Below are 26,006 nucleotides of genomic sequence, written 5' to 3' on the forward strand. Positions count from 1 at the left end.
TAAACCATATACATTGCTGCTACTTTTGTTTTACCTCCCTTTTAACCGTTTCTGCAGAACCACATTTCCTTGCAATAAAATGACAGCTATAAATGTGATAAGATTACATAGAACTAAAGGCACATATTGTACCAATGTCAATTTCTGGTTTTGATATTGTTCTGTAGCTATATAACATGTAACCAATAAGGGAAACTGGGTGAAGGGCACACAAGAATCTCTATACTACCTTCACAACTTCTAGCGAATCTGTAATTATTTAAAAATCAAGAGTTTTTTAAAAAAATTAAACATTTGTGAACTTTATTGATACTTAATTATTTGTAATATTTTATATATGAGAAAATGTTCCAAGCGATAAAAGTAAACTTTAAAACAAACTTAATATTATTTATTTATTAATTTACATTATTAATTAATTAATTATATATTATTGCTTTATTTTCATATCATTGTTATTGTAATGGTATTACTAGGGTAGTGTACTTATAATCACAACAATAAGAAGGAACATTTATTGAGCACTTACTATGGCCAGGCACTGGGTGAAGTACTCTAGATGCCTTATCTTATTTGAAACTCACAACAACAAAAGAAAGTACTATTATTGTGATTCTAACTTTACAAATTGTTACTGAGAATGCAAAGAGTGAGCAAAGAGCCTCAGATAGAAACTGGGGGGACGTAAACATTCAAGAGTCAGACAAAGGAAGAGGAACCTGCAAAGAAACCTGAGACCAAGAGGCCAAAGAGAGAGAAGGGATATCAAAGACAGCTGTCATGAAGATCAAGGACAGACTTCCAAAGAGGATGACATATTCTTAAGTAATTGGTATGTGGCAGAGCTGAGACATGAACCCAAGTTGTCAGGCCCCAACACTCATATGCTTTATTATTGCATTCAGATGCTTTTACACTTGCAGCAAATGACACGCCTGAGGACCACTCAGCACTACCTTTATGCAGTTCAGGTGATTAAGTTCTATTCAAAAAAAAAAAAAAAAAAAAAAAAAAAAACCAGGGCTTCCCTGGTGGCGCAGTGGTTGAGAGTCCGCCTGCCGATGCAGGGGACACGGGTTCGTGCCCCGGACCGGGAAGATCCCACATGCCGTGGAGCGGCTGGGCCCGTGAGCCATAGCCACTGAGCCTGTGTGTCTGGAGCCTATGCTCTGCAATGGGAGAGGCCACAACAGTGAGAAGCCCGCGTACCGCAAAAAAAAAAAAAAAAAACTTTAAAAATGCAGCCTGAAAAATTTCTGAGTGAGTGACATAAGCAAAGGTGTGTGAAGCGTCATGAATGCTGGTAGGTTCATAATAAGACCAAAGGAAAGGAAAAACATGCCTACCCTTAAGACAGGGTTGATATTTTTATAAAACAGATTTATGTATATGTGTCTGAGTATCATACATATATACTATGCTACTGAAACACTCTCTTAATTATAACACAGTATGATAAAGCTTCCTTCCAAGCTGTTTCCTCCATGGAAAAAAGTCAGGAATCATTACTCCAATATGTTAAACATGACCACTTCTGTGGAATGGCATGAAGCTAGAGATGATTTCATTTTGTATTTTATACACCTCAATTTAAAAAAAAAATTTATGGCAGGCATTGCTTTTATAACTAAAATAACAGGTCTTTGAAAATAAAATTTTAAAATAAGGAACAAGAACCTTATAGGATCTATATATTAAAATTCTAACTTTAAATAAACAAGTCAAAGTTCAATAGTACAGTTTAGCCTTATCTGCTGTGGAGATGCCCTGCGCCTCATATGTCTCAGGCTGATAACCTGAACTCTGAGCTTGGCCTGTCATTTTCTTGGAATGTCTCTGAGAGAAATAGAATGTGATTAAGATGAACACATCATGCTTGCTTGTTTGCTTTCCCCAGTGCAGGTGGGCTGTCACCCTCTGCACACACAGCAAGCTGAGGTTAAAAGGCTGTCATGTCTTATCTATGCAGAATGTACTTTGCGACGGTGCCATAGCTGCAGGGCAGGGCTACCAAATCAGTGTGTGGCGAAGAGCACAGAAACAGTAATACTGTCACAGACAGGAAAGGGAGACTCAATAGTTCTAAGGCTATCACTAAGATAAAGGGAATTTTGAAATTAAATGGTGATTGCCCCTGTCAAAATGAGAAGGCTGAAAATGCACATATATTAGCTGCTGGGCCTGCCAGGAAAAGCAGTTATTTTCCTGTTGCTGGCTTCTTCATTTTCTAATTATGGAAAGGGATTCTTAGAGAAATGGTACTTGAGAATTAGAAGTATTTAAATTTGATCGTTGTTTCTAAAAACATTTGGGCCACTGATCTCCCCCTTAGTTCTAAGTTGACCTGCCAACTAAAATGTTCTGTAATGCTATATTATTATTTGAAAAATGTTTATGAACTGCTTTGAGAAACATAAGAAAAGGATAATACCAGAGGATAATTTTCTCTGGACAGCCTCTTCCTTGAGAAATTTTACAGCAAATTTCTGCAGCAGTATGAGTTTATACCTTTTATTGTGTATTATAAAAGAAGTAATAACACAATAACTCAATTCTTTAAAGAAAAAAAATCCAAGACATGGTATTTGAAACAGTACATATTATGAAGAATGTTTCATTATTATGAATGTTCATAAGATATTTCATTTTGTTGTAAGTTATGAATAATTTGAAATTTTATGTTAACAATATATCACCATTTAAAATTTTTTGTTTTTTGAAGATGCTTATTATTATTTATAAAATGATATCAAACTAATTTCATAGTATCTGAAAAAATGTTTTCTTTTGATATTTTAACCTATTTGTTAGAAATTATCTACACTAGATAAATACCCTGACATTAGGAGACAGAAATGCTTATTATACCTCTCTGCAAAGAAATGCCTTAGAAGAATGCTTTAATCTAGCCCTTCCTGTCTGCCTTCCAAAACAACCAAAAACACAAATGACATTCTTGGAAGATCTGTATCTAAATTCTTCCAGAATATAAACCTCACAAGAGGGATGACCCTGTCCACCTAATGCCACTTGTCACCAGGCACCAAACACTATGATCACTTCCATAAGTCTTTACTGAATAAAAATATTGATAAATGAAAGAAATGCTCTTTATTCTGCAAGTTTCCTCAAAACCTTTAAAATGACGACAAGCTGGAATCCCCAAATGAACTAATGAAAGATGATTTTATGACATTTCAAGTATATGTTTTGTGGTAGAAATTACTCTAAGTAGATCCCTGCAATTGTAAAGAAAGCTGTTACTCATTCAGTGCCCCCGCATCAACAGCTGTCAAATATAAAGCTGTGACATCATTACAGCCGGGAAAAGACAACTGAATAGATCTGTGGATCATGATTTGTTTTTTTTTTTTTTTTAAGTACAGTGGCTGACTTATTACATTTCACACCACTTAGAGTTTTTAGAATTAAATATGGGTCAACAACCACTAAACACATCAACAAGTGACACTCATTGAAATAAATCATACCAAATGGCCAGCATATTACAAGCTGATATGACACTACCACTGCTTTCATAAATAAAAAATGAGAATTAAACTTTCATAGTTAAATATTTCACCAGACTAGATTGCAAATTTTGACACAGCCAATTTATCATTGTAAAAATCAGATGAGGCTCAGTCAGCTCTGGTCAGAAAGCTCATTAGTCTATTAAAATTATACCTTTGCCAGGATGTAATGATTCTTTTACTGAAAAATATCTGCCATTTAGTGAAGAGATTTCACAATCTTTTTGCTTTGTCCAAAGAAAATAAGTGTTTAAAATTGATGAATTTTAAAAATCAATTATGAACAGATAGCTCTAAGAAAAAAATCTTGAAAGTTTTAATTAACCTTAAGCACTATTCCTATAATGAAAAGTGGTCAATTTGACTATTTTTTCCATTTATTTAAAGTAAAGTATTTTGTTACTAAAGAAAGATGGAATGCATTTTATATTCTGAACAGAAAATAAAAATATCTACGATTTAAAATTTGATCCTAAAGGCAGTTTTATCTCAAAAACTATTAGTGAAAAGATGCTTTTAAACTAAAATTCAACTGAAATTAAAAGGAAAGGCCATTCTGAAATGAACACCTCCTCATGAGTCTGTGCAAACCCTCGTGATTCTTACTGCAAATCCCCTTTCCCCTGAGGCCACTCATCCTGGCAACGATATCCCCACGTAGGCTGTGTTTTTACCAGTTGCAGGACACATTTATCTTTCATGAGAAACTTGGACTTTCCTTCTTGCTCATTTTTTTGCAGATCAAACTATTCCATTTCTATAGGTTTAGTTTCCATTTTCAATGTTCTTCATTTCTTTTGCTCTGAGAGAAGACAGAAATCAAACTCCCAAGGCTAACACTGTTTTACCTGATTATTACAACTTCAGAAAGAGTACAGAGAGGCAGATACAATATTACCACAAACCAAATTCACATCCATACAAAGCACAGTTGCTCACTGTTCCTGAATTTCTGACCAGTAGTAGTTACTGAACTTCATATGCTTCTAGTCCTAACAACCTAAGAGCAGCTGGTAAATAGCTACATACCCATGAGAAGTAGAATTCTGGCACATGTTTCCCCTGTGCTACACCCAGCTGGACTACAAGGACCCCAAGTTAAGTATGTCCAGGTGTACTTCCCCCTCAACCCCGTCCCCTTCCAGCGATGACGAGCCCTGTGCATGGCATGACCAGTCCCCTGGCTGCTTATGCCAGAACCCCAGCTCCCTCCACACCTAGTCCAAGGCAACCCCGCCTATGATCAGTTCACTTATCTCCATCCCAGGTTCACACCAAAATCATCTTTCACATGATTACTGAAACTGGCCTCTCTGCCTCCAGTCCTACCCTCTTGAATACGTTCTCCCCACCAGAAGCACAACACCCTTCTGAAACACAAATCTGATCATATTATTCCACTGCTTAATGGGCATTAAAGGTTCTTCCACCTGTTTGGGATAGAGTACAAAGTCCTCTAGAATGTCACTGTCCAGTAGAAATAAAATGCAAGTCACATGTGCAATTTTTAATTTTTTAGGAGACACCTGTGCCACAGGTGAGGAAGGAGAGAACAGGGAGTTACTGTTCAATGAGTACAGAGCTTCTGTTTGGAAAGATAAAAAAGTTCTGGTGATAGAGGGGCATGATGGTTGCACAACAATGTGAATATACTTAATGCCACTGTACAACATGGAATTGCACACCTAAAAATAACTAAAATGATACATTTTATGTTAAGTATACATAATCGCAATAAAAAAGACATGTGAAATTGATTTTAATAATACATCAATACGTCTTAACAAATCCAAAATATTATCATTTTGACATGTAACCAATATAAAAATTATTAATGAGATAGTTCACATTCTTTTTTTTTCATAGTAAGTCTTTGAAATCTGCTGTGTATTTATACTTACATATATCTCAATTTGGACGCTCAATTTTCAAGGGTGTTTGAAATGTAAAACGTGGACCTACCAAAACTACAGCTGTACTTCATGTGTTTATGCTGCTTCCATTTTTTAACTTAGCTTACTGAAATTAAATAAAATCCTAAGTTCAGCTCTTCAGTAACACAAACCACATCCCAAGTGCTCAGTACCGTCAGTGGCCAGAGGCTACCGTACTGGACAGCACGGTGCTACATCATCTGAGGCTTCCCCTTCTCAAGACTCATCTCTCCCTCCTCATACCTCATGCTCCAGCGCTGCTGAAATTTCATTTCCTAGACCTTACAGTTCCCTGCCACTTCCAGGATACCGAGCATCCTGTTCCTTGTCCTGACCGCTCCTCCAGTGCCCTCTTCTCATCCTTCAGGTCTCAGACAAGGCATTATTAGGCACTGCTTCTTCCAGGAAGCTTTTCTACACCCCTTTACTGCCCTCATACCCCAAACTGAGTAAGATCCTTCACTGCATTCTGGATTTTTACTACAGTAGAACTTTTCATGCTGCTTTGTAGTTGCTTATCTAATTTTCAATAACTTCCATTATTCTGTAATATCTATAAAATCAGAAATGACACACATCTATCACCTAACCACACAGCAAGTCCTAAAGAAATTATTTATTGAGCAAATGGATGAACAAATGAGATAGCACAAAGAACCTACTCCCAGGGCTTCCCTGGTGGCGCAGTGGTTGAGAGTCCGCCTGCCGATGCAGGGGACACGGGTTCGTGCCCCGGTCTGGGAAGATCCCACATGCCGCGGAGCGGCTAGGCCCGTGAGCCATGGCCGCTGAGCCTGTGCGTCCGGAGCCTGTGCTCCGCAAGGGGAGAGTCTACAACAGTGAGAGGCCCACGTAACAACAACAACAAAAAGAACCTACTCCCTCCTTATAAATATCTATCCACTCCAATCCTAACTGGCCAAAAGGCAGTATACAGAGATTTATGCGGCAAGGGGTTGCATCATTCGCCGATGATGCATTGCATCATTGCACCATGTCATCCTCACAACCACCCTGGTTTACAGATGAGGTTCTGAAAGGTTAAGCTGCATGGCCAAGGTTGCTTAAGTGGTGGACGCAGGACTCCAACAGTCTTAGTCCAGAGCCTGCACACTCAAATCTCAATGTAGCAGAGGCTTAGAATTCATGACCCAAAGGGCAATACAGATGAATGCACAGAACACTTGATATTTAAATCAATAAATGCAAACTGGGCTGGTACCTGTATCTATGAGCTCATCTTAGAAAATGACATCACTAAATTGTGGGAACATGCCTAAAATATACCACACTGACTTACATTACATTAATTACAAGTATGAAAAGATTGTCACTTTATATGTAACCTTTTTGTTGATTTTTAAAAGCCGCTTCCAAGGGGATAAATAATTTATACTAAAATATTAGAAAAATAAATAATTATGGACCCACTGTTTTACAATAATGACTGTACCTTTCAAAAACTATAACCTCTCTGCTGTCAATCACTGTGGACCAAGCAAAACCCTATGGATTGTTTAGAGCCATCTAGCAGCTGTCTCAGTTTGGCAAGCATTTGTTGGTATTGACTCAGTCGATGTTGGAATGAAAGGGGTGACCCCATCTCTGGAACCCTGACCCCAACTCACTCAATTAAAAGATCCATCAGTAATCACCACTCACACAGACAAGATCAGAAAAAAAATGGACCATTCAGCAATGTAAGCTAAAAAACGAGATGACTCTCGCACTATAGTCTTTTTTTTTTTTTTTTTTTTTTTTTTTTTGCGGTACGCGGGCCTCTCACTGTTGTGGCCTCTCCTGTTGCGGAGCACAGGCTCCGGACGCGCAGGCTCAGCGGCCATGGTTCACGGGCCCAGCCGCTCCGCGGCACGTGGGATCCTCCCAGACCGGGGCACGAACCCGTGTCCCCTGTATTGGCAGGCGAACTCTCAACCACTGCGCCACCAGGGAAGCCCCTCGCACTATACTCTTTTAATCATGAATTATCTGAAGTTCTACTTATCTATTTAATAATGTTTTTAAAATTAGTCCTCAGGAAAAATGAGTTCAAAACTAAAAAATTTAAAGGCTCCAATCAATTTCCTTTCGCCTCACAGTTTTCTCTCGTCAGATAAAGAAAAATCCATAGTAACAAGATAATATTTCATGCATTTACACAGTTTCTCCTATAGACATCTACAGCCTTCAGAAAGTATATTATTTGTAGTCATGCCCATCTGACATTTTCCATTTTACTCAAAAGATTTTATGGTTTGGTATTACAGCAATATACAAAATTGACAGCTTGCAATAGGATCTAGTCTCTGTAGCAAATCATTCTGACAGTTAAGTACTATACAGCTACTAATGTACTTTTTTTTTACACCACACTCATTTAAAAATCTTACAAAGTTGGGGACATGTGTATGTTGAAATCTTGAAGAATGTTCTTAATGATATAATAAATTTTATACTGAGCATATTAAATAATAGGACCCTACACACCACACCACGATTCTGTCATTTGTGGTGTCACTTATTCCCCCTTCAGTAGTTCACTATTACCAGCAAATTTTCCCTCAACTGCATTTAAACAATAAACTTGCTCATCATTGTCAATGTTTATTATTTTCTTAGAATTCCTCTTTGTCTTTAAAAATAACTGAAGACATGAATAAATCAATACATGCGAATGTGGAACATAATGACTTCCAATTGCCTTTACAATGCTACTTTCTCTTCTTTTAAAGTGATGAAGGATAATCAGTATGTCTTTGCATATCCCAAACTGCAGTAACAGAGGCTCTGTGAAATACGACCATGATTTCCTCTAGAAAGAAAGCGAAGCTGCTCTCCCAACGTTGTAACTTCAACTAAATAGGACTCAGAGTGATCTTACAGCATGAGAGGCAGACCCCATCTCTATCTCTCAGTAATTCTACTTTTAGTATTCAATGCATCTGATAACATAAGCCAGTTAGCAAGGGATCAAGTGCCTTCCTTTAAGAAATAGGAAGGCTGAATATATTTTTTCCCCTTGATTCAGCTCTTCAGATGGAATACCACAGTGAAACCACTCTATTCTAATTGATGTACCTTTCAAAACTATAATCTTTGGCTTTCAAGTTCACTATTATTTGCCTTCAGGTACAAATTTTAAAGTGTATAGAGGCTTCTAAGCAGAATAGTTGGCCTCAGCCAGGTACTGAAAGGCTTGTAGCTCAGTCATCATAGCAGTGTAAATTCCTTTTCAAAATAATGTTCTTCTCTCGGAGAACACTTGTGCCTGTGCTTGGTTCACTTGTCAAATACAAATCGGAGGTCATCAAATGCCTGGGGGCAACTTCGGCTATTTCAAAAATCATTTCTCCCTCTATCTTGTTGCAGAAATAGGATTTCAAATTGTAAAATCCTAGGAATGTCTGCAGACATAGAAATCAGAGGTACCCTCCATGACACTGTGAGGAAGGTGTGTGGTCAACGAACACCACCAAGTTCTTTATGCACTGACAGCAAGCAAGATAGACGTCATTTGCTTTGACATGTGCAGTTTAATATGTAAATATTCTCGGGCCTCCCTGGTGGCGCAGTGGTTGAGAGTCCGCCTGCCGATGCGGGGGATACGGGTTCGTGCCCCGGTCTGGGAGGATCCCGTATGCCGCGGAGCGGCTGGGCCCGTGGGCCGTGGCCGCTGGGCCTGCGCATCCGGAGCCTGTGCCCCGCAACGGGAGAGGCCACAGCAGTGAGAGGCCCGCGTACCGCAAAAAAAAAAAAAAAAAAAAAAAAATTCTCACAACACTTCTATTTGAGAACTTTCTCTCCAAAAGGGAAAACTATTTAAACTAATGGCTGCATTTTGGGTCTGCTGCAATTTTCCAAGATTTCTTATAATCCACAAACTTGCCTTGTTGTTTCATTTCTATGAATTCCATAGATATTTAATTAATTTAATCTTCAAGAAGTGATGAATGTATATAATAGACATTCATGGCTAAATATCTAACAAATACCAGAATTTCATGCTGATTTACTCCTTTTGTTTTTTTTTTTAATGCTCTTCTCTTAAACTTTATAATCAGATCTAAAGACTGGTGATCTGCTTCCTGACGATACTGCTGTCTTCTGTGTGATCATATTATAAAAGCATTGTCCTCTCAAAATTCCTGTTTTAATTCTTCCTGAAAGTTTTTGCCGTCTTCTTTTCTATTACAAAAAAATTTTTTTAAGACATTCTAATTTCATGTGTGTTTTATATCTCTCTACTTCCTTTTTTGCTGTTATCATTTTTGCACAATTTTGTTTCTCTTCCAGAGATTCAATTATGACCATGACCAACCAATCATATTAGTAGAGAAAACAAGACAGAAAGAAATAAGAAAAGGAAATGATTGAGTACATTTTAATATCTATACCACATGGGGGCAATTTTTTCTTTTTGTCCTCAGGCATACCAATAATCTGTGATTTCAAACAAGCCCCAAGACTGGCTATCCCTGAGCACACCACTCAAGTGGGGAGTAGGAGATGTCCCCGGTGTCCTCCTCATTCTTTTTCCTACCAGGTGTCAAAGCTCTGATGTTCTCTGGATGAGCGGAGAAGGTACCAGAGGACATGGGGAAGGGACTGGGGATGACAGGGCTCGCCACAGGTACAATTTTTCCCAAACTGAAAAGTCATTCAGAAGCAAAGAAATTCATTCTAAATGAGTAGGTAAGAAAAATACTAGGTAATCTAGAACCTGCATTAATAATCAGAAGAATGCTTAAACTGACAGAGAAAATGGTTCTCCCTTTTGAACATGGCTTTGGATACATAGCCTATTCAGGTAACTTTCAGCCATTTCCTTCCTGTTAAAGGATGGTTCTGCTTAATAACCTGGTGCTTTTATTTTTTTAATTAATTAATTTATTTTTTGGCTGTGTTGCGTCTTCATTGCTGTGCACAGGCTTTTTCTAGTTGCGGCGAGCGGGGGCTACTCTTCATTGCGGTGCGCGGGCTTCTCATTGTGGTGGCTTCTCTTGTTGCACAGCAGGGGCTCTAGGCATGTGGGATTCAGTAGTTGTGGCACGCAGGCTCAGTTGTGGCTCGTGGGCTTAGCTGCTCCATGGCATGTGGAATCTTCCCGGACCAGGGCTCGAACCCATGTCCCCTGCATTGGCAGGTGGATTCTTAACCACTGTGCCACCAGGGAAGTCTACCTGGTGCTTTTAGATAGCAACCTCTAGCATTTTTAAGATGGAGCAGAAATTATTTTATTAACCCCGGAGATAATTATTCTACACAAAAGCAAAATATTGTTAAAGAAAGAAAAGAACAAACTAATTGGATAAATACCACTATAGCCAAATATATTTTTGCAGTATTTTGTTTAGTTTAAAAATAATGAATTTATTAAAGTATTTTAAATTAACAGCCACATAAATAAAATAAAATACAATGTCTTGAAAATAACTCCAGTGCCATCATTGATGTCCATTTAATTATCTGATGAGTAGAGGCCACACCTATGATAATAGCAAACAAGGTGGCTGGATGAGATAAAGGTTCTTCACAAAGCACTATTTTAGGATCAACAATGAAGAGCACTGAAAGAGTTGTTTTCCATTTGCTGTCTCTTTTTTTTAATTGTCATTATAAGAGGAAAAATCTGCTAAAGCAAACAAATCCTTTCTTACATCCTCTACAAAAATCTTCCTACACAAATAATTGCACAGAGGAGTATCTCAAAAGCTGCAAGTTGAACCTATGAATAAATAAAAGGCTAACAACAATATTACCAAAATATTCAAATACCTCTGCATAAACTCCAGTATTCCATATTCTAGAAAGACTGCTAGTAATAATAAGCATTTTTTATATACAGCTTTCATACTTCAGAAGACATTTTAAACTCATGTTTGCCATAAGCTGTTCTTTAAGACTCTTGCAGTTACTAGCTTTTACTAGTGTTGCTTATTACTTATACAGAAAAACACTAACTTGCCCCAAGGGAAAGCAGCTCTTTTTTATATGGCTAAATCAAAACCTGAACTAAAAACAAACTGCCCTCTGGAATTCAGCACTTTGAATGCACAGCAGCAAGCAGCATTTTCTGCTCTGCTGTCATCCCTTGGGCTAGAGCAACCCAGTATGCATCACATCTCACACACATACACCCTCTACCATTGGGGCCAGGCTCCGATTAGGCACTTGCTAAAGGAGGTGATTTAAGGGCAACTGGATGAGAAACTGGTACAGCAGCACCACCTGGTGGGCACTGGAGAGAGGCTCAGATTTCCCTTGCTGCTGCTTCAGTCAGGTCACTCCAGTTTTCAATCCCCAACTGACCAGAGGTTCCAAGATCAGAACTCTCAGACAACAGGGCAAGGGCTGCATGGGTGTTCAGAGGCTCTCCAAATTACTGCTAGGCTCTATGGCCTAATCACATGGTCCCCCATGATGCAGATAAGGTAACTAATGCCTTGCTTTAAAGCTACACGCACAGAGATGTGCATGAATTTACCACTGTGACCTTTAAAGGGTTTTGCCTTAAAAAAAAAAAAAAATCATTTGGTATTGTCTGATCAAACCCTCCAGCCACAATAATTTTAAGCCAGAAGCACAAATAATAAGTAACAATTTGCTGCCTTTTATTCATTTCATGAATATTCACTCAGTAACTACCACATGTGTACACATACACACACATTACAGAACTGTAAATCTTCATGATACTTGATTAGTAATCAAGGTTGTTCAATTTCTATAAAAACAGGTAATGTTAAAATACTAAATCAGAGTATAAAATTAATAACTGTACAGTAGCAAATATATACGTAAGTTGCCAAATTTTATTGCTTTATTCACAAATAAGAAATTCAAACAATTTGCCAAAAAAAATCCCTAGGAATGTTTTTAAAAGCAATTAAGAACTTCCATTCTCTCAGTCTCTAACTTACTTCTTTCAACCAAGATATTCTCTTTCTGAAAATGACAAAAATGAAAATTTTCTCCTTATGTTTATGTCTTCCCTGTAGACCAGTGGGTTCTCAAATGGGGGTGATTTTACCCCCCAAGGGATATCTGGCATTGGCTACTTTTGTCCAGTTTTATTGCAAAATAATTGACATGCATCACTGTATAAGTTTAAGGCATAGAGCATGATGGTTTGATTTACACATATTGTGAAATGATTACCACTGTATGTCCAGCTAACATCCATCCTCTCATATAGGTACAACAAAAAGAAATAAAAAAAGAAAAAAGGAAAATAAGTTACCCTTCTGATGAGAACTCATAGGATTTGCTCTCTTGGGAACTTTCCTATATATCCCCCAGCAGTCTCAGCTATAGTCATGACGTTGTCATTACAGCCCTAGTGCTTATCTTATAACTAGTATTTATACCTAATATACCTAGAAATTTATACCTTGGTATCGCCTGTTTGGTCAGGGATGCTGGAATCTATGATACACATGACAGTCACCCACAACAAACAATTAACTTGTCTAAAAGGTCAAGAGGGCCAAAGTTGAGAAAGCCCAGCCTAGACTATAAGATGCTAGAAGACAGGAACAATGTCTTACTCAAAAATGTACACTAAGTATTTGGCAGGGTAAGGTAATAACTGTTTGGTGAAATACATTGACACTGACATCTAATTCTTATATTCTCCCCCCATATCTGTGTAAATAAGTAGGTGGGTGAACAACCTAGCATCCAGAAAAGAGTTGGCTACAGCTCCAGAAAAAAGACTGAAACTGACACTAGGAGACACACATACATCCACTAAATAGACATAGTAAAGTAATCCATCTAGACTTAGGTTGGCCTGGATGAAATACCACAAAACTACTGCTCTGACTTCTACCTGGATGTGCACTCATTAGCTTAATTAAACTTCAAAAGAATGCTGGTGTTAGGAACACTTGATTATATGTTCAGGGCAGAGCATCCTATTTCCTGGAAAGGTACATTCCACCCACCCCCCACACAAGTGATCATTTATAAATTCTGTTATTCAAAGCCAGCCTGAGTCCAATCACCAAGAGACAGAGAGCAAGGCTGAGGCACAGACGTCATACTACAGGAGATGTAACAGAGTCATGGTGCTTTCTTGAGGATTTCTGGTGAAAAAGTCACCCAACCTTCTTTCTGGCCATTGTCCCCTTTCAAACTATCACAGTATTTTTGAGTGATTTTTTTTCCCTCCCAAAATGAAGTTTCCCCTTGTATTTTCCCACTTAAGATAACCACTTTGAGCATTCTGATAAACATCATTCCAAAAAACTTGCCATGCGTATAAAATTATATTAAAAACAGAAAAAAATCTGATCTACGGCCTGCTGTTTTCACTCAAATATGTGTCATGAATATCTGTATGTCAATAAAGAGCTCTCCATTATCATCTGAAATAGAGTTTAGGTGATCTGAAGTTCAGTCAAGACACATTCTTTTAAAGGTGCCAATTGTTTAAGGACGGAAAACCTTCTATAAAGAATATGTAACATACACAATCAAGGTGGCAACCTTTTACCACTTTTGGATGCAACCATCAGATTTCAGATTTCTGAAATACAGCAAATACAATTTGCTGACTGGCACGGAAATGATCCATGCTGCCCCTCCCTGCTGTTCCCTTAAAACCCCTTTGAGACTGGTGTGAGGGACGGCAGATCACTAAGGAAGCATTCGTGGACAAGAGAAGCCAGCACATAGGTCCTTACACGGAAGCATCAAGAGCAATGACCACTATTCCAAGGGGCATTCAACTGATAACAGAAATCATCTTTCAGAAGAGAGAACCAAAGGTGGTTGTTAAATGTAGTGTTTGAATTTTTGCAAATATATATTACTTGTAAATCAGAAAAATATTAAAATGTAAGACATTTGTTAGTATTTGTCACACTAAGCATTAAAGGTTGTAGCATGTCATGAACTCAACATTTTTCTTTATAACCTGCCCTACAGTCCTAGTTCTGGCAAATGTTTTTGTTTCTTTTTGGTGGTTTTTTTTCCCCCAATGAAAAATATTTTTATTAGTTTTAATGGAAAAAACTAATGCATTTTGTTCCAATCATAAAGGCCCAAACAATATTCACAGATAGAATATGTATCAACTGAATAATGAAAACAAGTTTATATAAGTAAACAGCAATAGTTGAAAAGTAGTTTGTGCATAAAATGTAATGTGATATAAGGTTTACTGTATTCATTCTTTTTTCTTCTTTCTGCACCAATTTTTACACAACTTTTCACCCTTTTGGGTGTTACGGTTTTTGCACTCAGAATGCACTTATAAACAAAGTAACAGCACAGTAAAATAAAAGAAAGGGCAAAATAAAGGCTAAACATGAGATTTCTTGAAAGCAAGTAGAAACAGCAGTCTGAAGAGTCATGGAAGATGACTTCTGCCTTTCTCTCGTGTCAGTGTTTGTTTTCTTTTTTAAACTGGTGAACAAGATATAAGATTTCAAACTTTTTCCTACAGAAGTCCATGAGCTGAACAACCTTACTCTCTTCTGATAGTCACTATGAGCTTTAAGGGGCCATTGAAATGGCCCAATCATTTCCATCTCATTCACAAAACTTCCGTTACCACACCCTGAGCATCCTTGATCCCACCACTCATATCTGCCAACAGCAGTCATCAGGCCCATAAAGGGCCACGTATTTTCTAGCTATGTGAAATTTCTGATGGAGCTATAGTGGAAAATAACAGTGTTCACTGAAAGACAGCAGAATAGATTCTAAGTTCCTGAGACAGAAGTCCAGAGACAAAACACCCAGCTCCCCAGTGGGAGAGAGACGACTAATAACAAAGCAAGTAACACTCAGGTAGAGAGTTACAGCTCAGCCTCTGAAATAGTGGAAAGACCCCAAGTTAGACGTAACAAGGACTGAAGAAACTGTAGGGTATTAAGTCCACTTGTAAGACAGGCTTCAGTATTTTAAGGTCAGGCAATTTAACTTTAGGGAAAATTCTCATTAACTATGAAATATAAGGGCCTAAGCTAATGACCTGTTGGCTCACAATTTAACAGAACTCCAAGGTTACATCAATGTTGAGGATGTTAAAGGCCTAACTTTTCAATGAAAAAAATACTCTCTTAACAAAGAGAAACAATGGAAAATAACCAGCCAGAGAGTTTGGCAAATTAAATGACTTGTCTCTATTCGTGGGGAAATCCCTTGGGAATAATTAAAGTTTTTGCATTTCTCTGCAAGTCTCTTCTTGGTGAAGAGATGACAAAATAGGTTAGATGCGTTTTGCCAAGTCAAGGCCAACCAAAAAGAGGCAAGAGAGAGAAAAACTAAGCAATTCAAATAAGACATAGTTGGATAGCTCGGGTCAGTTCTATCAAACTTCACAGGATAGCCTATAGTTTGAAAATTCACATTAATCCAGGAAATGCAGTATTCCTTTGCCTCACTGAAAACAGAAGCTGAAGAAAGTTATAGGCAGACTTAAAATATAACAGGAAAAAGGTGCATACAGATAAGTAAATTTAGGCTAAAGGAAAAAAAAAGGTAGAATGAAACAATGAGGCTAAGAAAAAAATTACCTTGGAGTGCATGCATAAATAGAAATATTCGGAACTTGAAATTAACACTAATTTATGAGGGAAAAAAAAAAAGAAGCTTTGCCACTCACCAGCTTTAACCTCTGTAAAGGTATTCTGCCTACATCTATCTGTGTCCTTTCTGGAACATTAGTGAATCGGACTTCTGGGATCGCAACAGCACACATGACATGGGCCCACCTACAGGAAAGGAGACATAAATGTAATCAACCGTTCCCTAAACTTATGTATCCCATACTGCAACCAGAGGATGGCAATTCTCTCGGATGGGAAACACACAGATGAGAAAGAAAGCCCAAAGCCTATATCTATCACAGACTCTTTGAATTTAAAACCTACTGGATGATACCTGGATAGATTCAGTACCACACCTGCCCACCACTGTGACATGAAGAACTAGGTGAAAACCAAAGAATCCTATCATTATATTTTTCTACACGTGACCTGCAAAATACTGAAATGTAGGTCTGCTATTTCATTTGATACTGAAATATAGAGGTGTTTAATGTACTTAAGCTAATTATAATTAGTATGTGGCAAAAGATTAGTTCAATTAATAAAAGGTATAAACTGGGTACACCACATAATCTTTTTTACATAATACGAATATCATGAAGCAAACTAGAACAAATAGCAAAAGTTTTCTAACAGAATTAATACTGATTAAGTCTTTAATTAAATTGTTTCCTATTGCAATCCTACTATAATCAAAGGAACCAAGAGATAAGGAGAAATGAAATTTAGCTTGTTCCCTCATTTCCTACTAAAAACCTAGAATATCTCCTTTCAAATTCTGAATTACTCCAGAAAAATGACAACGTCCTCATTAACACTGTTAAGTCTCTCATAAATCTTATGCCTCAAATAAATATAGAGACTCTTGAGGTTTAAAAAGATTTTGAAAGAATTATCAAATTTGTCAACCTATTTTTAAGTCAAAGCATATTATTTCACCCTAAATATAAGACTCCATCCTGCCTTTAAAGACCACAGGGACAAAGGGTGAGTGTCGACCCCATCAGGGTATTCTTTTGTATCTAAATAAATACTATACTTCTATAGCAAACACTACTTCTTTGTGTCCTGCCCAAAGGAAGGAAGAGAAGTTCTTGTCACCTCTGTCTTTACAGGAACTGCCTAAGTCATCTCGCAGTCTGCATAACCCGTGTGACATCCTAGAACTAGTCAATGGTTTTTAGCATAGTGCCAATGACATTAACTAAGACTGTGAGAGATGAACATCCAAAATTAAGCAAATATACAGCTTCTTAGACTAAACTTTATCAATGTAGGAATAAGTGCCTTCACTCTTCCTTATAAACAATCAGAAACATGCACATGCACGTAATTATGCCAACTCCATCATTACATGACAGGACATGACATTACTCCAAGGGTACCAACTCCAGTGCCCATGGGGCCAGGCAAGATGTAACCAAATACACACATACTGGTAAATCATGGTAACCCGAGGAGCACCTGCCCCATTTAGGCCAGGTTCTCATCCTAGCTTGTTATTGTCATACAGAGATACACAATCATTTATTAAGTAAAGATGAACATCTGGATTTTTATATAAAACCTCTCAACTTTTAAATTTTGAATTAAATTCATAAAGTGGTGTGTCAGTCAAATAAAACATATCTTGGGGCTGGATCTGGCTCTCAAGTACCATAATACAACCTATACCTAAACCTTTTCTACATGTTTCTATTTCCATAGGAACCTATAATTTGCTTTGGCCCCATTTTAAATATTTAAATCGGGTCATAAAAATAAAATTCATACAAAAATATATTTCAACAACCGCCATAGAAACAAGACTTTCTCTTATGTTCACTTATGACTCTCTTCATATTCTCCAACTGTCCCCTTTAAATTGCAAAATCAATCTTTTCTCCCTGTGTTTCTATTTTAGAATACACACTTTCTTGTTAATTTGCTGGTGTTAAAAGTAAATGGTTTTATTCTAATAGTATGATTATAATTGATTGCATTTACCTGAAGATAACAGATTTCACTGTTTTCAGGCATATTCTGTTTTTATTACAATGAAAGCATTCATCATATTAAACACAAAGATTCCAAAGGCACCTAGAGGATATGGGCTCTCTTCAAACTCTGTTAGTGAAAGAGGGGTTATTCCTCATGATGTCAAAGACACAGAACAGAAGCTGACTTAGAACACCTTTGCCCAGCAGAGGTGAACATGTTCTGTAATGGTTTCTGGAGACATGCACAGAATCCCCACCTCAGACCTAAACAGCAAAAGCTGTGGAACAACGTGTACAACAATGAGAGGTAAAGCACACTGTCACCCAGAGGTTCAACACTCAAGAGAGAGAAGGAAACGATGAAATTCAACACAATTAATGTACTACTTACTTATTGTTCTTAGTTTCCTTAAGAGCACCCCCTCTCAAATTGCAGAGACAGCACTCCTAGGGCAGAAAAAACACCACACAATTATTAGAGCCATGTAATAAAAGTCAGTACTGTTTATCTAAATATCCCCATAAATGCTAATTTTTTATTTTAAAATTAAAATTATCAGGAAATTCATGAAGGACTATCTCTAAACAGTTCAAGAAGGGAGAGGAAAAGAGAGGTAGGAAAGTGAGGGGACACCCAAAAGTGTTCTCAGTGTATGTATCTCCTAGGGGAAACCATCATTATCCTAGTATCATGTTCAATTGCCATCACTGGGGGAAAGCTGTGACACAGAGAAACTGGTAGGTGGAGAGATACGTACCAAAATTCTAGAACAGAGAAATACACATACAACTCGGTTCCCTTGAGTTCTGGGAATCCACTCCTGTATACAGGATGGCTAAAAAACGGTATTGGCAGGCTTCATTCTGATATGTGGATAAGAAGGAAGCTCTTTTTAAAAGACACTCTTCAAAAAACTATCTCTTGGGTCTTTCTATGGGCAAATAGCGTGGGAAAAATTGCTCTGATAAACCCAGGCTTTCCAGCCCCAGAAAACAGTGCCATAAAATGTTTTCCTTTATCTTCCCCACATAAGTTTATATTTTTGGCACTTCTATGTGTCTTAGATTGGCACAGACTTTTCATTCCAAGATGACTCCCTTTACTACAAACATACTTTATCATTTCTCATTACAATTTTATGAAAAAGTCCACGAGAAAACAGGGCCAGAAAGTAATGCAATGCCTTTTGTTGACCTAGAATTTTTAATTAAATACCTAAGTAAATTTTTTATTTTCAACCTCAAGCTTGTCCTCCCAATTTACTGCACTAATAGTCTGGGGTTTCTTTTCAATAGTTACAGGTTATTTTGCGTTTTTTTATTTCCTCCAAGCTGTCTATATAAAATTTCTTTATATGTTCTTTAAGGTGATCTCCCTTAACTGATTTTGACAGCTTTGCTCAGCTTTACAGGGAATCCCTCTAACTTATCTACTATTAATAATGGGGTGTCATACTCCACAGCTTTTCTTTTTCTGAGAACACCACCAAAACCACTGAGGAGGATCAACATATCTGTAGAACTCTTAATAGGCAGCAAAAAAGGCAAAAAGACTAGAAATGTTCAATGGTTTTACTTGTCTGGAAAGTCTCTGCACATCTGTCTGAAACTTCCCTGGTGATTATTAAAGGTTCAGAGTAGCAAAAGCTGCCCTGTGTATATCCATTTGAATCCATTATAAGCCCAGCTCAAGAAGATAATTTGATGGAGAACATTCTCTATTGCAAAGCCATATTCCAGCGGCCTTTGAAAGAACTGGTTTTGATGAAACACACAATGAAAGGAAAATTTCACAATCCAAATATTGAAAATGGGAAATCCAATAATTCACATTATTCAATAATATCCAAATTATTCAATAACAATTTCATTAAATGTTACTGATTTTATTTTTTTTCTGTAGTTTAACACACTTTCTACAGAGGATGAAAATGAACACAAAACAGGAGGTCAAATGTTGTCATTGAAACTAACATAAAAAGATGTTAATACGTAAGTGGGAATGCAGGAAAGGAGAGCTGTGGACCGTGAGAAAAGCAGACACTGAGAGAATTAGATGTCTGATTAATTAAACTAGTAGTGAGAAGAAGCCTAAAGGGACGAGTTAGCAGAATTAAATATAGCAAAGCAGCATGGAAGCCGCTTCCATGCACCTGATTAGGATCATGAACAGGTACATGTGCTGCAGAGCCAAATATAACAGAAGGAAACAGCCTCTAAAGTGGAATCTGTAGACTCAAGGTGTTAAGTGGAGTTGAGAAGACTCCTGCCTGTCACAACATGAAACTTGTTCTTTCTAGGGTCACAAGCGACCTCCATGTCACCAAATCTAATGGATATTTCAAGTCCTTGGTTCGCCTGACCTCTTAGCAGCATTCAACATTGTCAGCTGTGCCTAAAACAGTTTCTCCCTGTGGTTTCTATGACCCGCCACTCTCCTCATTGTCCTTCTCCATCTCTAGTTGATACTCAGCTTCCTTTACAGGCATCTCTTTCATGCTCCTTAAACACTGTAATTTCTGTAGCAGGGCCTATTCACTCCTCTCTCCACACCTGTTTGCTAGGCATTTGATCTACTACCCTGATTCCCAAAACGCCACTGACTCAAACATCTGTCTCCTGAGATGTCTCACTGACAGCTCCACAGGCATCTCAAATACACGTGCAACACTGAGCTCATGTCTTCTTCCCAAGCCAGTTTCCCAGCAGTGGCATCAACCATCCAGTCTAGCTCAGGCTAGAAGACATAATTTTCCTCTCATCCTAGATCCAATCAATTGAATTCTGTCAATCCCACCTTCCATGAGTTTCCCTCTGACCCCAAACACACCAGACACGCTGCTCCGTTCTTCATTAAACTGAACACATCCATGACATTTCAACCCAAATGTTGATTTCTCAAAGAGGGCTCTCTTCATCCCCTGCTCAGTTACTTCCCTCTCATTACTCTTGCTAATATTTGTTGAATCCCTTCTGCTGTCTTCACTAAACTGCTAGCTCAATGAGTGCTGGGAGAATATCTGTTAGGTGACTCTTTCTCTATCACAACAGCCAATAGAGAGTGCACCCTCCATATGAATTTGTTAAATAAATGAGAAAATATGGCAAAATAGGGCAGAGTGAAAATCTTGAAAATCACCAAAGCATCACCAAATTGCCAAGACCATTTTCACATATTGGTGGTGTAATAAGGAAAGAAAGCTTCAGGCTCCAGTGACTTAACATGGAGTTAAGAAACGGGCAAAGACCGCCTGGAGGGGTGGGATAGGGAGGGTGGGAGGGAGGGAGACGCAAGAGGGAAGGGATGGGGGAGCAGATGTATATGTATGACTGATTCACTTTGTTATAAAGCAGAAACTAAAAAAAAAAAAAAAAGAAACGGGCAAAGTGAGAGTGGCATGCACATATATACACTACCAAATGTAAAATAGTTGGCTGGTGGGAAGCAGCAGCATAGCACAGGGAGATCGGCTTGGTGCTTTGTGATGACCTAGAGGGGTCGGGTAGGGAGGATGGGAGGGAGGCTCAAGAGAGAGGGGATAGGAGACGTGTATGCATATGGCTGATTCGCTCTGTTGTGCAACAGAAACTAACACAGTATCGTGAAGCAGTTATATTCCAATAAAGATCTATTTAAAAAAATAATAATAAGTTATACAATGAGAATGCAAGCACTGTTTAAACTTTTTTTTATTTTCCCTCTATCAGGTTTTTTTTTTTTTTAGTTTCTGCTTTATAACAAAGTGAATCAGTCATACATATACATCTGTTCCCATATCCTTTCCCTCTTGCGTCTCCCTCCCTCCCACCCTCCCTATCCCACCCCTCCAGGTGGTCTCAAAGCACCGAGCTGATCTCCCTGTGCTATGCGGCTGCTTCCCACTATCTATCTACCTTACATTTGGTATTGTATGTATGTCCATGCCTCTCTCTCGCTTTGTCACAGCTTACCCTTCCCCCTCCCCATATCCTTAAGTCCATTCTCAAGTAGGTCTGTGTCTTCCTGTTTTACTGTTTAAACTCTTGAAAAGTATTTTACAAAGAAATAAAACTTTAAAATTCTGCAAAAAAAAAAGAAACAGTGATTTGAGTTATTTTTGCCATGATTTACTTGAGTGAGAAATCAAATTTCTTAGTAAAGTACAAAAATATTCATGACCAAGTAATTTTGATTTACATGATACTATATGATATCATAGTTTCTATTTGATTCCCTTAACTTGGAAAAGATAACTAGGAAAGAAAAAAGTCATGTCCAGTTACGTCAGTTTTTTTAACTCACCATCACTTATATGGGTGAAACTAGCTGGTCTGATAGAAACACAAAGATGTCAACCTGTCAAGTCATTCATTTGTAAATTAATTTGAACTAAGTGCCTATGTTCAGAGCTCAGTAAAAGACAGTATCAGATAGGACAATTTTTAACCTTTCTTTCCTTTGTCTAAGTAGTACTTTATTGTCAGAAAACAAAAAAAATTAATAGATTAACCCTTACCTGAAAAGTAGCCCAAGTTTTCTTAAGAATCTATACAGATACACAGATTGATATACAGAAAGGTTGTATACAATGTGATATACAGAAAGGTTGGCACCTACCAAATATACTAATTGTACTAAGTATTGATCATCTTCAAATTCAGTGAAAGAATTGAATGAGAAAGTAGGAAGTGAGTGTCCTTCAGGACATTAAATCATTGAATTGGTTATCAGTAATAAAAATTCTTCCATCAGAAGAACAGAGACTATATTAAAGGCCTAATTCATTCCAGATACCATGCCAGAAACATCATGTACTTCACCTCCCTTCCTTAACATGAACTTATTAGGTAACTAATACCATACTTCATAGATGAGGAAACTAAGATGCAAGAGATTGAGTTACTTGACTAAAATCATCCAATCCAGGGGTAATCAAACTTCTTCTGTAAATGGTCAAATATTCACTAACTTAGGCTTTGCACAACTACAGAGTTACTGCAACTAATCAACTCTGCCATTGTAGGACAATATGTAAACAAATGGGTGTGGCTGTATCCCTATAACAATGTTATTTACAAAAATAGGCAGTGAGCAGGCTTAGACCCACAGGTTGTAGTTTTCCAACCCCTAACAAACTAGCAAAAGGAGCAACTGGGTTCAGGCTCAGCCCTTCCTGACCACATGTCCATGCTTTTTTCTCCAGCATCTTCTGGAGGCAAGGCACAAGGTAGACAGCCAAAATAAACAGGAAACTGTACCTGCCCTGGAAAGCTCACAACTGAGAAGGGGTGAAGACCAGTGTGTATTTAACCATACTATGAAGAAAATAATGACAAAGGGCATAACCAAGTCCCCATTTCCTCATTTCTATAAGTAACTAAGAATTCATTTTTTAAACTAATCCCCTCAAAAGAACTCATATCAAAAAAATTGTTACCAAGCAGCATATATTACATAACAATCTGTGTTCCCATTTGTTTCATTAATTTAGCTAATAATAAAACTTCTCATTGGTATGATATTAAATTTATCTCCACTTCATCCTTCAAAAATGATACCATTTCAGGCAAAAGCAGTGTTTTAGTTGGTCTGTGCAATCAAACCTCAGGCTAAATGAATCCAATTTAAATGAGAGGAAGAACAGTAAAACTAGTGAGCCAGCCATATCCGGGTGCTTAACAAAGTGCAGATGGCCAAGGTTCAAATCACAGTTCTGCCATTCACTACTGATATGACCTTTGGTCAGTTACTTACCTAGCCCCTACCCCTCAGATATCTTACCTATAAAAGAGGAAAAAACTACTACTTCCCTAAATGAGTTAATAAATGTAAAGCAATTCATAAACACACAATCAATACAAGAAGAACAGTAGTTAAATATGTGAAAGGTTAATTGTGGTTCCAGACCACTATAACATTGTCAACGGATGATGAGCTGGGTATAGTAATTTAGCAGGGAATAAAATATGGATCTGTCATTATAATTCTCTTGAGGTAGGAAAAGCAAGACAAAGAAGTAGAGAGAAAAGAAAACTCTCCAGGAACCCAAAATCCAGGTAGCTGGGCTCTAAAGCAAAGAGAAATCTTTCCTAGTTTTAAAAGCTGCCAATCCAGCTATGGAAACCAGACAAACGCTAGAGTCTCCATAGTCTCAGAAACAAACATTGCTAAAGGCAGAAGTCCTAATCCCACCCTCAAAACACCTGACATCAGAGTAGACTGAATCAAACAAAAGCTGCAAAAAAGTGCAGACCCCACTCAGGTGCAATCAGGTTGACTTCACTTCTACTCTAGAAATCTGACATACGAAGGGGCACACTCTTTTTGGAAATAATAATTTTAACTTCATTTGCTACAGACAAAATGTCCACCACACAATCAAAAAAAAAAAAAAAGCACAAGGTACACTAAAAAGCAAGAAGATATGACTTATGATCAAGAAAGGAAATAATCGATAAAATCAGACACAAGATAGGCAAGATATTGGAATTATCAGATGGAGAGTTTAAAATTAGTATGTTTGAATTGCTAAAGGATCTAGTGAAAAGAACAGACAATATATGTGAAGAAACAGAAAAATTTTAGCAAAGTCATTAAATTAATTTAAAAACAAATTAAAATGGTAGAAATGAAAAAATATGACATTAGAAATGTTGAATTCAATAGACAGATTTCAAAGCAGACTGGAATTGGCAAAGTAAAAGCTAAATTAATTTAAAGACATGAATAGAAAATATAAGGAAAAAAGCAGTTATAAGAATTAACAGAGCTCTAAGGGAAAATAACAACCTATTCAATTTATGTATAATTGGAGTCCAAGAAGAAGAGGGAAGAAAGAATGGGTGATAAGAAATATTTGAAGAGTTAAAGGCAGAGAACTTTCCAAAGTTGATAAAAGACATCAACCCATAGATCCAAGATGCCCAGCAAACCACAAGCAGATGAATACAAAGGAAGCATATCTAAATACTTAACAATCAAAACTCTGAAAACCAAATATGAAGAACATATCTTAAAAGCAGAGAAAAAAGACACATTTAGTAAACAACCGTATAAATTCCATCTAAAATCCAACCAGAAACATTGGAGGAAAATGGCAATGGAACAATATCCATAAAATACTGAAAGAAAAAAGCTGGCAACCTGAAATTCTATTTCCAAGGAAAATATCCTTTGAAAATGAAGATAAGATAAAAATAATCTCATAGAGACAAAAATCTATGAGAATGAATCTATACTATAACAACCACTAAAAAAAAATCTTCAGAATGAAGGAAAATGACACCAGCCTGAACCATGAGTGGCAGGAAAGAATGAAGAACACCTAAAATGGGTAAATATAAAATAAAGCTTTAATATCTTCAAAACACACACACACAAACAAAGAGAGCAAAAGAGAGAGACAGAGAGACTATACAAGTTTCATTTAAAAACTTGATTGTTTCACACAAAAATAACGATACTACGGAGACGGAGTGGAGTCTATGCAGAAGTAAAATGTAAGATAAGACCACAAACAGAAGGGAAGTTAATCAAATTATACTGTTGTAAGGTTCTTACACTGTTCATGAAGTAGGATGATATTATTGGAAGGTGGGTTTTGATAATATAAAAATGAAAATTGTAATTTTCAGCAACCACCTATAACAAAGCCCTCAAGAAATTCCCAAATATTAAGTTCGAAGGAATATAAGCTCACAATAAAAACTCAAAAAACATCCAAGAAAATATGGTTACATAAGCAGAAAAAAAAAGACAATAGAATTAGATGCACATTGAGCTCAGATATAAGATGTAAAATAAGCATTTTAACATGTTTAAAAATTAAATATGGGTATTATGAATGTAAGTGAGAGACTACAAATAAATAACAAATCAGATTTTTAAAAACAATATAAAAATTCTATAACCAAAAAAAAATAACCTGAAATTAAAAACTTAGTGATATGTTAAACGGCAGACTACTCTTGGTTGAAGAGAATATTAGAAAACAGAAAGTTAGAGCTGGATAAATAACCAAA

At 37.2% G+C, this 26,006-nt stretch overlaps 1 protein-coding gene across 4 annotated transcripts in view; it reads right to left on the minus strand.

Moving 5' to 3' along the window:
* Nucleotides 1-26,006, minus strand: part of KDM4C (lysine demethylase 4C) — a 398,973-nt gene that overhangs the window by 124,970 nt on the left and 247,997 nt on the right. For all 4 annotated transcript variants that reach the window (XM_081237192.1, XM_081237191.1, XM_081237190.1 and 1 more), the window contains exons 16-17: nucleotides 18,397-18,452; nucleotides 16,083-16,191 (exon numbers count right to left, since the gene is read on the minus strand). In XM_081237192.1, coding sequence (XP_081093318.1) covers nucleotides 16,083-16,191; nucleotides 18,397-18,452 — 165 coding nt within the window. The remainder of the gene's footprint in view (nucleotides 1-16,082; nucleotides 16,192-18,396; nucleotides 18,453-26,006) is intronic.

Source organism: Mesoplodon bidens, assembly GCF_964165515.1.
Source record: "Mesoplodon bidens genome assembly, chromosome: 6".
NCBI lineage: Eukaryota > Metazoa > Chordata > Mammalia > Artiodactyla > Ziphiidae > Mesoplodon > Mesoplodon bidens.